We start from the raw sequence: 13,933 nt of genomic DNA on the forward strand, positions 1-13,933 counted from the left end.
TTATCTCCTGTCGATGGCCCTGAATGTAGAGGAGTCATGGGAGCTGCCCACATCACCCACCAGTGACTCTTCTTCACTCCCCACATTTTCCCCGAGGGCCTGATGTGCACTGAACTGGGGAAGCCCTGCCAAGATAAACTCTCCTTCCCAAAGGCTACAGAGGATGGCAGACCTCCAACACTGCCCACATCGAACAGAGGGGAGGGGGCAGAGGGGCATCTGTCTGGCTGACTGCTGTGTTCTGTGGGTAGAGGGGGCCAGAGAGGACCCAAACATGGCTCCCTTTGTCACTTGACTGAGGGGCCAGGCCACTGTGTACCGGACGGTTTTACCCCACCAGCCTCTGCTACTGGGCCAGCCCCCAGCGCCATAACCACAGCTCTGCATGCAGGCAGTGCTGGGACCAGCGCCCTGGCAGTCACAGGGGTCCTGAGCCAAAAAGGGCCCTGGGGGAGGAATCAGAACTCGGACTGTGGAGAAGAAGGTGTTGGCCAGGAGGGAACCAGGGCGGGTGCTGGGTCCCGTCCATGCTGGGATCTGAGATTCTAAGAGGTGGGTTAGAGGTAAGGGGGGCAGAAGTTGGCCCATGGGGTGAGGGGAGTTCAGCAGAGACTGGGAGGACAGGACAACCTGGGAAAGAGCAGAGTGTCCTCCCCAGCCTCGGTCCCTCTCCTGATGCAGTCCTCATCTCACTCACAGACTCTGGAAGTCTCCCTTCAGCGAATGCCTAGCCCCCGACTCCCAGGGCACTTCCCAGACAGCCAATGCCACATCCCAGGCAGCCCCTGCTCTGCCCTTGGGGTCTGTGCCTGGCAGAAGGGTGGCCGACCCTCAACCCCTCTCAGCCTGGGCCCCAGCTCCCCCTGGTCCTGGAACTAGCAGACACCCACCCTGTGCCTGGTGGGCTGGTCATGCTTGTTCCCATTGATGATGGTGTATTGGGAGGGAACTGTTTTAGATATCAATGTACATCTGTGTCTACATCAATTCCACATGAGTTCAGTCATCATACGGGAAAGGAATCATAGCTGTGGGGGGCTCCATGGAGGACCCTGAGGGCCCCTGAGGCCAGTCCCTGTGGCCACAGCAAGCAGCATCTGCTGCAGCTAGTTAGAGAAGACTCTCTCCTGCCCAGAAATAGGCAGAGTGACTTCCCCTGCTCCCCACCCATTGTCGTATCCCAAACACACCCATGTGGACGGTCACCTCAACATCTCCGCTCAACCCAGTGCCTGCACTCTTCCTGATGAGGGTTAAGCAGGAGCGGCTGCCTCTCCCCATGTCCATGTTGCAGGCGGCTGTCTTCTCCTCAGCTCCCACCAAGCAGAACAAGAGCCAGCCAGCTCTCTCCAATCCCAGGATTTTCCGGGGATACTGATAATGAAGGGAGGTTCCAAGAAGCCTCCCTAATGCAGGCAGGCCTTGTGAGTGGGGGATGGGAGGGATCAGAGCTTCCTCAGCATCTGTCAGTCCCTGGAGCAACTGAAGGGGCTCCCTACACCAGGGGGAGAAAGTGGGGCCAGCCCCTGTGGGTTCCCAGTGCCTGACATCTCCCAGTTCCTCTGCCCACCCTCACAGATACCCTCCACGGAGCAGCACAGCCCCGAGGACAGAGGCAGCAGCCCTGAGAGCATTTTCCAACACAACTACATTTATTCACAATTACACACGAGACACCCAAGGCACTGCTTCCCATCCCCCAGCCCCTTCCCCCCAGGCCCTCCCTTCCTGCCCTCCCGTTCAACCACCCTCTCCCTCCTCTCCCCTCCCTCTCTGCCCTCCCCATTCAGCCACCCTCTCCCTCCTCTCCCCTCCCTCCCTGCCCTCCCCATTCAGCCACCCTCTCCCTCCTCTCCCCTCCCTCTCTGCCCTACCCATTCAGCCACCCTCTCCCTCCTCTCCCCTCCCTCCCTGCCCTCCCCATTCAGCCACCCTCTCCTTCCCCTCCCCTCCCTTCCCTACCCTCCAAAGCTAAGGCCCAGCAAGATCAGCACTGGGGAGGAAGAAGCTTTTGACTGCTTTGGGGCATCGGATGCCAGACCCCCACCCTTGCGGACTGGCACCAGAAAACCTGCCCGGAAGCCCCTGTTGGCTACAATGCCGCTTCTTCTTCTTCCTGGAGACCAAGGGGTCACCCTTTCTCTTTTGAGACTGTGAGGGACCACCCAGCCCCCAAGCCAGGGATTGCTCCCCAGAGACTCTGAGCCCAGGCCCTGGGTTGGGTGTTTTTTCAGCAGGCGATGGACTTCTGAAGAGAGGTCGCTTCTTGGACATTGTGGCAGGAGAGGCTGCTAGGCTGAGGCCTCTTCTCGGAGCAGATGGGGACTGAAGAGCTCCCTGGGGTCCCCACTTTTCTGGGCTGAGAAGGCCCGAGGCAGGGACAGGGCTCTGGGGTAGCCACCAGGGCAGCAGCTTATGCTGGGAACCCAAGAAGAAGGCCAGGCTGGGGAGCTCCTCCTCCTCACTTGACCCCTGAGCCAACCCGTGTGACTCCCTGACAGGAGATCCTCCAGGGAGATCCAAGGTGTCCTTGGTCCCCAGGCCAGGGCACGTGGGTCTGTGGTCCTGGGGAGGAGAGGTTGGCCGGGCAGCTCTCAGCCCAGGGGAATCCTGACATCCTAAAAGCACAGCAGAGTCTTTGGACCTGGTCATGCCAGTGCGGGCTCTGCCTCGTCCCTGAGAGTCCCGGGCAGCCGTCTGGGGTGGGCAGGTTTCCATGCTAACCCCTTGTTGGGGGTCAGGGACGTCTCTCTCTGCTCCTTGGCCAGCTGCAAATTTAGAAGAACTTGAGTCCAACCAGGCCATGCCATGACTAGGGGATGCCCTCGCATGCTCTTTCTCCTTCAAGGGTAGGAGGCGCTTCTCCACTAGCTGCGGAAGGAAAGGGGGCACTTACTGGGACTACCCTGGGTGTGAGCAGGGCCCAGGGTGGTGGAGACCAGGACACTTGGGCGGGAGGCAGGGAAGCCTGAGGCAGCTGGGCTTTATGTCAAAGAGAGAGGGTGTGGCTCTGCCGGGCATCCCGTTGGGCCTCACTGCAGCTTGCATCCTGACTCCCCTCCCTGGCTCCTCTCCATCCTACTCCCTCTGAACCTGCATCTTCCCACCCCGGAGTGGCTCCCCAAGAAGCCGAGCATCCCCAGCAGGGTGGGGTTAGACAATCAGGTGGGCCTTGTGTGCTGGGTCCCTCCTGCCCCTGGGGTACCTGGGCAAGGGTGAGTCCTTCCTCCTGCTCCAGCTCCTGGCTTAGGGCCGAGAAATCCATCTGTGGATGTGGGGAAAGCAATTCTTCCAGGAATTGGGGGTGAATGACGGCCTCCACCTGGAAACAGAAGGAAGAAGGCGTGAGCTTCCTGGGCAGGGAGCAACCCGGAGCCAAGGACACCCAGAAGAGATGCAGAAAGCTGCAAGCACCTTGTCCCCACCCTCGTGGGGCTGTCTCATATCATGGTGACCACCAGCCACAGACACAGACCGCAGACCTGGTAGCATACGCACACACAGACAGAGACACACAAACCACACACAGACACACAAACACACCCACATACGGCACAGGAAAAGACACAGACACAGTTAGCATACACACTCCACACTCACACCCACGCAGACACACAAAGACACACGGTAACAAATCACAGACACAAACACACAGCAACACACAGACACACACAGTCACGTACACAGACACTCAAATCCATGGAAATACACGCACTGCTGAGTAACTAAGGAACAGAGCTTAATTCCAAGGACCTGGGAGTGCTACCCCCTGGAATCCTGCAGACACCAGCACTCCAGGCCAGCCCACCTTGGTGACAAAGTCTTTCTGGGAACACAGCTTGTCAATGTAGCTCAGGAGGCCCGGGTCTGGGGGTGTCCAGTCCTCTTCCTGTGGCTGCTTCACTTCGCCCTCTTCCCGTTGTTTCTCGGGCTCCCCTGTGGCCCCGAGGGGAGGCCCCAGCAGCTCCTCCATGATGTCCACATACTCCTGCACCACTTCTGGAGGAATCTCCTCGGGGACATTGGTCTCCGCTGGCCTCTGGGGCCTGGGTGGTGGCAGGCGGGCCTTGGTCTCAGCTCGCCGGTGGGGCCTGCGTGGTGGCAGGCGGGCCTTGGTCTCCGCTGGCCTCTGGGGCCTGGGTGGTGGCAGGCAGGCAGTCGGGGCCTTGGTGCCGGCCTTGCTGGGAAGGTACACTGAGGCAGAGAGGGAGGAGGATGGGTGTGGTGAGGGCCACTCCTCCTGCCTGCACCACACAGGGGAGGGCAGGGCTTGGGGATGTGAAGTGGGTCCCAGGTGGGTCAGGACCACCTGAACCGCAGCACCCCCGGAAGAGGCAGGAGGGGCACATGTGAGACAGCATCGCTTGGGAGGAAGTTCACAGCCACCAATATGCCGTGTACTCTCCTCGCTCATCCCTGCTTCCTGGGCAGAGCATGTGTGGAGTTTTGGATGAGCGAGGGGAGAGAGTAGCTAGGAAACTTGACCAGGTCAATACCCAACATATGCTCCTGGAAGCTGTCCTGTTGGAGGGAGAAGATCTCCCTCTTGAAGGGAAGCATGTGGTGTGGGCACGGTGGCCTCCCTTGGCCCCTTTGACCTTTGCCATGGCTCCTGTGGGAATGTGGGAAGCCATACCTGGCTGCTTGTCCGCCTCAGGGGCTGGAAGTCCTTGAGGTTCAAGCCTCGGTGGGGCCGGAGGAGGCAGGCACTGGGGCCCCTTCATCAGTTGCGATTTCTGAATCTGCATCTCCTCCTCAGCCTCAAACTCCAGGAACCTGGGGGTGAAGGAGGCCCCGGCTGTGCTGAGAGGGTCCAGACCCCCTTTCCCCAGGACCAGGCAGCGGCCGAGGGCAGGGATGGGGGGAAATGCCTCTGGTGGACTGTCCAGGCCTTCACTAGGTGCCATCCCCCAGTCCCAGGAGGGAGCTGCTCCCAGAGTTCTGGGCTTACCCTCCCTCACCCGGCCCCTGCAGAGCCCATGGCATCAACGGGGCTTCCTGACTCAAGTCAGGGCCACGATGTCCAGGAGGGTCCCAGGGGATCGCTCCTCCAGGTTTCAGCTGGCCAGGGGTGGGGTTGATGGCAGAAGGCATCAGGGATGATGCCCAGATGCAGGAGTCCTGAGGTTGGGACTGTGGGCCCCTCAAAGATAAGCCAGGGCCACAAGGCCTGGGAGACCAATGATCAGGAAGAAGCACAAGCTGAGCCCAGAGGACAGGGCCCCTTTCCCCTGAGGCTGCTGTCTGTCTGTCTTCACGGAGGGGACTGCCCAGGAGCAAAGGCGGTCAGGCCAGAGATGGGGCTCACGGTGTCCTGGGCATAGGTCTCCCCGACCCAACTCCCTGGTCGGGCTGGGATGGGAGAAAACCGACTTCTGGCCACTGCTGTGAGGAGCCTGCACCCCACTCTTGTCTATAGTCACTAGCACCCCTTCTCCCCATCCCCACAGCTGGAGGTGACCCACTTTGGGCTGTGATGCTGGCTGCTCCCGCCATGACCTCCAGTGTCAAGGCAGGGGTAGGCCCCAGGCCAGGCAGGGCTGCTTCCCATTAGGGCAGCACGGAGACCCCAGAGCACTCTAAGTGGTAGGAGCAGCTTCCTGAGGCAGCCAGGGGCCCAGAGCGTCTTGTGTTTGTCCACATCCTCCTCATGCTCCACGCTGAGAAGCCACCACGGCCACCGGGCCTCTGTCATTCACTCTCACCCTGCCATGCGGGCCCTGCCCCCAGGACCCCACACTCACTTTTCTGCCATCTCGTAGAAGATCATCCGGTCAAAGTTGCTTGTGTGCTGCCATTCCTGCACGGCCCGCCACAGTCCCTCCTCCAGGCTCATGGTGGGCTTCCGCCGGGCCAGGGATCGGAGAACTGGGCTGTAAACCAGTGCAGTCAGTCCCAGTCTATAAGCCCACCATTCATCCCAGGCACACCTGGTCCCAACCCCTGGTCCCTGTCCTCCGCACACCTGTCCTGCCATGTCCCTGTCCTGTTCTCCCCCAGGTGGGCTCCTCAGGCCCCAGGACACGACTGCAAGATCAAACATCAACACAAGCTACCAAGTGGCCTCTCCGACTGCCTCTCAGGTCCTCAGTGTTGAGAAGTGAACTCAGTACTATGGGTGGAACATGTGTGCCCCCAACATTGCTGTGCTGAAGCCCTCAGGGCCAGTGTGTCAGTATTTGGAGGCAGTCAGGGTCAGAGCAGGTCATGAGCGTGGGTCCCAGTCATGGAATCGGAGCCCTGATAAGGCCAGGAGGAGACGCCAGGGCTCTTCCTCTCAGCCACAGGGGGACACAGCCAGAGGCAGCTCTCTCCAACCAGGAAGAGGGCCCTGACCAGACACCCAATCTGCTGTCACCTTGATCTGGGACTTCTGGCCTCTGGAACTGGGAGACATGAATGTGTCTTGATAAAGCACCCAGTCTATGGGATTTGTTACGACAGAGCCTGAGCTGACTGAGACAGCGTGCACACAGAATGACCTGGGAGCGAGGGTTAAAGTGCAGGTTTCAGGGCCCCAGGACTGAGTATTTAACCAGCTTCCTGGGAACTCTGGAGTAAGGCAGCCCCTGGGGACGCAGCCTCAGGGTCCCGGAGCATGAGGAGCAGGAGCACACGTCCAGAACCAAAGCAGAGCCGTGTCCAAGCCCACTGCAAGCAGCCAGGTACAGCTTCCCACATTCCCACAGGAGACATGGCAAAGGCCTGTGAGCCTGGGGCAGCTCCACTCCAAGAATCAGGGTCCCCAGTGCATCGGGACTCCACTCCAAGGGGGAATGCAACCAGTTCCAGGGTGGGGGGGCAGTGAGATTGTTGGGGATGAAGATGGGGTCACCTTTCACCTACACCCCAGGCAGGGAACTTCCCTGGAGAAACGGCCTGTGTGTTGCAAGGTGGATGTGCTCAAGCTCCCGTTTGCTCATCAGCGGGAAACACAGGGTCACAGAGGCACCGCAGTGTGGAGAGAGGTAGGGACTGGGAATGAAACCACAAACTCTTCCAGATGCTGACGTTGCTGCCTCACAGTCACCACAGTCCACGGCCCTGGGCTGCTGGGCTCGTGGTGCACTCAGAGCTATCACTGGAGCCTGTGGCTTTGGGGAGTTCTCTCCTAGATGGCCTAGTCCTGATAATGATAGTAATGGGGACAGTAATCATAATTGCTATCATGTAATGTGTCATAGCATGTTCCAGGCACTGTGCTATGCATGTCATATGTGAGCTCAAGTCATCTCTTCACCATCCCCTGAATGAAGCATCATTGTCCCTTTTTCTGGGAGGGATTGAGGGTGAAGATGCAAATACCTGCCCAGCATCGACCCCAGTGTGGGGCCCAAGACCATCCCCCTGTGAAGGCTCCACCACCGCTGTGCTAACTGGACCTCGGCAGAACTGCGGGCATGTACCAGGTTCCATCTGGGCCCTGCAGCTCCTCCTCCCAGCCTGATGTGATGTGCTCCTGGCCATCAATACTGGGTTCAAGGGGAGGCACTGGGGTGTGTACTCAAAGACCTAAACCCAAACCATAGCTCACGTCACACCAGAAACCCTCTCTGACCTGGGTCTTCTGTAAACATTGTTGTGAAAATTATTGAAAGTAAGGATTGACTGGACTCATGGGACAGTGACGGGCAGTTGAGATGAGGCCCCTGACAGTCTGTCCTGAGCCGCAGCCAGATTAATGTTGTTGAAAATGTACCTTCCCATAGTGCAACCCATCACCCTCACAACCGCCCTGCAAGCTCCCCTGAAGAGAGGATGAACAAGCTCTCCTGTCCATCCAGCAGCCTCTTTACATGTGAGCTGCAGGACAGCTCCAGAGCCCCGAGGGCACTCACATGAGGAAGCAGGAAAGTGCTTCGGTGTCAGGACTCTGGGGAAGGTGCCTCCGGGCCAGGGGCTTGTAGTGCTGCCAGAGTCGGAAGTTCTCATAGACACTCTTGGGGTTACAGGAGTTGTCCGGCGGGGACTTAGCCTGGGAGGAAGCCAGGCTCCCCTCTCCATGAGCCCCTTGTGGGCATGGCCCAGCATTCGCTGGAAACACGATGGGGGGCATCTGGGCAGCTGGTGGTGGTTGTGGTGGAAGAGGAAGGCCCTGGGACCAGCCTCCCTCACAGGCCTGGGTGCCCCCAACCACCTGGGCAGCCATAACAGGTACCACAGGAGTAGCTGCCAGGAGTAGGGGAGGCGGACACACGACACCTCCGCAGAGGGTGCCTGGAGCCTGCCAGATGAGGGGGGCCTGACTTAGGACCAAGGTCTGTGCCTGAGGGGCCTTCACAGTCCCCACCTCTGTCCTCATCTGGACAAAGCCGTTGGAAGCCGCGGCCCCACTTGGGCAATGACCATCCTGTCCTGCCACCAGAGATGTGCTGGGGAAGGCAGGCAGCACCAGTGGGCCACCCGTAGGAACCCCTGCAGTCATGAGGGGTGGCCCCTGTGCCGGGCTGGGAGCAGGTGTGGCAAAGGGCAGAGCCGTGAACACAGACAGGGAGGTGCCAGGGTTCATGGTCACGCCTGGTCCCAGCACTGGGTATGCTGTGGAGACAAAGGAAAGAGGTGAATGAGCTGGGGTCTCCAGGTCCACACTAGTCACTGGGGAATCAGAGGGGAGTCCCAACAGCTGAGGGCATGTGACAGGGAAACTCTGCAGCTTGTAAGTGTCCCTGAGTGTGCATCAGATGCTCTATTCCTCCACGGGAGAGTCGCTCCACTAGAGAGCCTGGCCCCGGTCACCAAGACTCCCTGACCCCTGTCCCCAAGAAGCAACAGCTAAGCCTTCGCTGCCCGAGGGTCTCCCTGGGGTGTCCCTGGCAGACCCTGTCAGCCTCACAGGCATCTCCCAAGCCATGGGTCAGGGATGAGTCTCTCAGCAGCTTGGTGGTCCTCAGCGTGCTCAGCAACAGGTGAGGGGCCTACCCCAGGGCAGTGCTTGGCACTCAGAAGGCCCACAGGAAGTCAGGGGCTTCCGCATATTATGGCCCCATCTCCTCTTCAATCTTCCTTTTCCTGAAGCTCTTGTAAACCCCTGTCTTTCCTAGCTCAAACACAGCAAAAGAAAACCACTGGATGGAAATCTTTCCCAAGCCAGTGCCCTACGAACCCTGAAGATAATCCATAACTCGTCATGCCCTGCATAGAAGTGATTGTCCTGGCACCACCAACAGCAAGTGCTAAATAGGGGTCAGATTCGGGCCACCCTTTCCTCAGTACTTGATGGTCCCAGCTGCCACTCAGGAAGCTCTGTTCCCAGGGAGAGGTGTGAGAAGCAGTGGTGGAGTCCCCTGAGATAGTGTCACTGCACAGCCAGCAACAGCTGCACACGATTAGAACACAGCCAGCAAATGGTGAGCAGCAGGGCTATCAGGGGAGGTGTCTAGGGATTTTCACAGCTGCTGCTCAGGTTACAATAGGTAGTGGGATAAGGAGCCCATCTGTGGTCCTTCTCCTTTGAGCTCCCAATAACTGAACATAGTGGCCAACCAAGAACAAGAGGTTCTTGGGCCACGGGCCAGGGAAGGCAAAGTTGTCTGGAACTCATCTCTATTCAGTAGCACCTCCTGCAGTCTCTAGTCAAGGGGAATAAGGGATACAGCACATGCACCTCATCATTCAGGACGCACATCCTAACTTGAATAATAATATTAAGAGAACCATCTTCCTATTTGTGCGCTACTCTCCTTCCTCTACTCAAGGAAGTAGAGGAAGGAGTAGAAACCAGCCTTTCCAGACCCTTCCACTGAGAACCAGAAGAATCCACACCTGTCCCCCATTCATGAGGCTGTATAAATGGAATAGGAGCAAATTCTTCATCTCCACAGTAACACAAAGTGCAGAGGACAGGCCATGAACTAGCAGACAAGAGGAAGTGGGTCTGAAGACCTGAGCTTCCACAAACAGGCAAGCAATTCAGAACAACTCAGGAAGCCCAGGCCCTGTGTTGCCTGAACTTCCCCATCTGCCCCCACCCCTGTTAAATCAAAGCCAACAGCTACCTGAACTGACAGAGAAGCCAGCTCTGGGAGGGAGCTGAGAGGCTCCGGGCTGTGGCAGTTACAGTAGCCCCCAGCCTCGCTCACCCAGAGGTTGTCACTACAAGGTCTGTCACAGTCAACCCACCCAACAGTTTTCTGGCTGAGACCACTTCTCCCCACTCCTCCCTAAGATTTAGAAAACTCCAGTCTAAATTCCTCTGAACACTATGGAAGGGCACCTTCCAGGTGCCTGAAGACACGGCACAGGACTCAGGCTTGCCTGTCATCCTCCCGGGGCCTCCAGCACAACACGATCCCACCACTCCCTACAAACACACAATGACATGACCTGTCTCTCTCTAGAAAGGATCAATCCATCCACTCCAACCTTTCCCCTACACGGTGTATTCCCCCAAGCATCTTGGTCCACCTCTAAGGATTCATCCTCCCTAACCACAGACTCAGGGTGCCATGGCCATCCCCAGGTGTGATGTCCTTGGGGACATCCAGTGCTCCCTCCCTCAACATCAGCCCTATTAACTGTCCCCAGGGGCAGTGTCAAATTTGAATTCCCAAGGAGTTGAGGCATGGCAGACTCGGATAATGCCCCCATCCCTACAGGCTCACCTCCATTTGAAGCCATCCCCTCAGGCTGGGCACTGACCACCGCTGTCTGGCAGTTTCCGCAATGAGAAAAGTCAAGGGTAGGACCAAGAGAGTGACCTGGCTCAGCAGATGCTCCTGAGTCCAAGTGGAGCAGGGAAAATTTGAATGTAAATAGGTTTGGAACATAGGCCCCCAGACATTCTGCAGAGGGGGAGGGGCAGTGGGCAGCTGGTAGGGGTGGGGGACATTCTGTGAATGGCTTCAGCCATTAGGCAAGAACCTGAGTTTCCCTTCCAACTGGACGGCAGCAACACAGATGGTGTGCATCTCTTTAGGCAACTTTCAAATTGTCCTGACTCACAGCAAAAGCTAATACCTGATTTCCCCTTTACTTCCATTCTTTATCAACAGACCTCCTTTTGTGCCAATCAAACCATGCTCCTTCCCACTTTGGCTCTTTCCCACTCTTGATGACTTTCAACAGGGGATGCACTTCCTGAACACAATTCAGAACATGTTTTCAGTCTGAAAACACAGGGGTTCTTAGGAAGGCAAGGGGACTGGGTGTTTGAAATCAGGATGGTCTCAGCTGATCCAGGCTATTAGGTGGTTGTGTGCTCATCATTGTTTCAGAAGCAATCCTTGTGCCCCCAGGTCATGTATGTTGCTGGAATCTCTGTCCACACCAGCAGGCCAGCCTTACTTCCCATCCCCTTTGCTGGAAAGCCTCAATCCAGGAAAGAGTGGCTATGCGACCTATAGCACCAAGACCAGAAATCCTTTCATTTTGTTTCCCAGCATACTGTGTGAAACAGCCTGTCTTTAAAAAAACTTCATTCTCATTTTCACACTGAGAATCACTGTCCGTTTATCAGCGTCAAAATGACAGGAAAGAACACTCATGTTCTGTGTTGTGAACAAGGGGAGTGTTAGGAAACCGATCAAAGGAGATGAGGAGTGAGTACTCAGAGCACAGCAACAAAATATTCTGAGACACACACGTCACTCCCTGCTGGGTGGGATAATTTTGCACTGATGGGAGGGTGTTGGGGAAAGGAAGAGGCCTTCAGCCAGACCGGTGCACATTGCTAACATTCACTGAAACACACCCTGTTGGCACTTACGAAGCGTTTACCCCTTTTGAAGACATTTGGGCTCAAGAAGGCAGAGTTGCAGGAAAATGTAACAGGGACCACACTGCAGGGGCAGGCGGTGGATTGCAAGTCTCAAGGCCAGGGTTCTCCCCTCCTTGCCCCAGTTGTGTGAGGTCATTCCTAACTCCTGTCCAATATCCTCATGAATTGTTGGTTTTGTCCCAACTCTAAACCTGAATGGTCCAGCAAGCATTTCTATGAAATGCCTCCACAGTGGCCACTGGGAGGGGAGTGACCTCCACACAGTGACTGCCTGTCTGGGTGCTCCCAGGCCATTTGTCCTCTGAGACAGAACTGTCTTCTTACATGCAGCCCTCTTCCGCTGTGCAACTCTATCTCGATCTTAGCTGAGAAGATCAACGGAGAGCAATTCAAGTGAAATCATGGTAAACTTGACAAAACAAAACCAAACAAACCGTAAATGCTTTGGAGATCTTTCTGAGGATTAGACCTTTTATCACGGGGCAAACTTAAATGATTTTCAATCAATAACTTCATCTAAGAGGGATGTTGAGGCAAAAATATCATACTCAGAATTCTTTTTTGCTTCCTCCCTTGTCAAGTCAGTCAGCGGATGCTTTCTCAAGATTCTTACACATGGCTTTGATACAGGATTTGAATGAGTCTTTTTCTGACCAGTATACAAAAACTATACTGTGGAACAGTGTCTTGTCTCAATTCTGCAATCACTTCTGTGCATGTCTGAAGTCCTAGACCCCAGGAGGAGAGACATCAACTTAGCCAAAGGTAATTTGTGAAGACTGACCATGGGAGGTGGTGGCCAGAAGTCCTCTGGCCACTCCTCTCTGAGCATGCCCATAGAAAGTCCTGGGCCACACTGACTGCTGAGAAAGAATATCTCAGGGCTTGGATCCCCTGTTCAGAGGACACATGCTCTTCCACCCCATCAGGGAACAGTAGAGGAATGGCGGCTCCATGCTGTGTCCTGCCCAGCTCTCAGTCTCTGCACTTGAGGCCCTGGGCCGGCGTAGACGTGAAGGCTCTTCAGTGTTATCACATGGAGACAGACGATAGGAATCCTGCAAATGAGCAGAAAGGATGTGACGATTAAAGTTTCTTCTGAAGCTATTACAAACTCAAGTCACTGAGTTGCTTCTCTACTAGATTTTTATTGCCAACTGGAATTCTGCACTGTGTTGCAGAGTCGGGGGTGGGGGAGTGTGGAATTGTTCCCTTACTACCTGCTGCTCTGTCAGCTGAAATTGATCAAAGCTATAACAAAAACATTTCTAGAAATCATTTGAATGAGGTCGGAAAAACTCTGGGAATGGAGTCAGAAGAAGCTGTATTTTGGAGTGTGTTTTCAGGTCTAAAATTCTTTGCCAGAAATGTTCTTCAATGGAATCTCCAGACTGAGTAGGAAAACAGGGCATACTATTTTTTGAAAGGAATGAGCAGGAATGAAATAAATGCAGTCCAAAAGGAATGCAAAACATGCAAGTTGAGGATACTTTGCTTTAGGATAAACCCTCCAAAGGGAAACCTTTCAGCAAGAGTGTTACCTAAGTGCATGCAATGCAGGTTTGTATTACTGAAAACTGGGAGTGGCCTTTGCGGACGCACTGATTTCTCAGAGGCACGGTCATGGAGGTTCAAACGAGAAGGCCTTGTCTGGCCCCAGGAAGTACCCAGGTGCCTCGTCCCTCCATTTCCCCATCTCCAGGGGGCGCTCCCAGGGCGGGCTCCAGGCCTGCCCCATGCGCCTGCGCACGAGCCTTGAGGCAGGCTGGGTTCCAGCGCGCCGCTGGCCGCCCTCAACAGCTCCTAGAGTCTGTTGCTGGCGGTTCATGGCGGGGAGACGCGCAGCGCGAGAGCAAAGGGCGGTTACCCAACGGCCTTCGCTCTCATGGCGTCCTTCTTGGTGTTACCTAAAAATAAAGCCAAGTGTGATTAGAAGGTAATCGCCTCCTGGTCATGCTCCCACTGGTCACCAGTGTCCGCGGGGCGACCCCACATTTTGGCCAGAGCAGGCCTGTGGCGGCGCTCAAGGCGGGCGCGTTCAGAGCTTTCCTACGGGGGCCCTGCGGGATGCCCAGGCCTTGCTCCTTTCCCTTGCTAGCCTGGCCCTGAAGTGAGGGAGGAGGGTTTAACAATGCAGTGGGAACCCCAAAGTGTGTCTCCGCCGTGCCTCTCCTATTCCAAACAATGCAGAAGCTTGAGGAAAACCTCAGCTGTTGA

At 56.2% G+C, this 13,933-nt stretch overlaps 1 protein-coding gene across 1 annotated transcript; it reads right to left on the reverse strand.

Annotated features, from left to right (window-relative positions):
* LOC114676007 (NUT family member 2D) lies at nt 1–13,341 on the reverse strand. The gene is made up of 11 exons (XM_028842974.2): nt 13,288–13,341; nt 12,705–12,774; nt 10,602–10,781; nt 7,839–8,538; nt 5,745–5,873; nt 4,637–4,776; nt 3,809–4,194; nt 3,206–3,322; nt 2,048–2,871; nt 1,191–1,495; nt 1–545 (listed from the first exon to the last, which is right to left on the reverse strand). Exons 1-11 carry the CDS (start codon nt 13,339–13,341, stop codon nt 1–3), a joined length of 3,450 nt encoding a protein of 1,149 aa, XP_028698807.2.
* Nucleotides 13,342–13,933: the final 592 nt, after the last annotated feature.

The sequence above is a fragment of the Macaca mulatta genome, chromosome 9 (genome assembly GCF_049350105.2).
Source record: "Macaca mulatta isolate MMU2019108-1 chromosome 9, T2T-MMU8v2.0, whole genome shotgun sequence".
Taxonomy (NCBI): Eukaryota; Metazoa; Chordata; class Mammalia; order Primates; family Cercopithecidae; genus Macaca; species Macaca mulatta.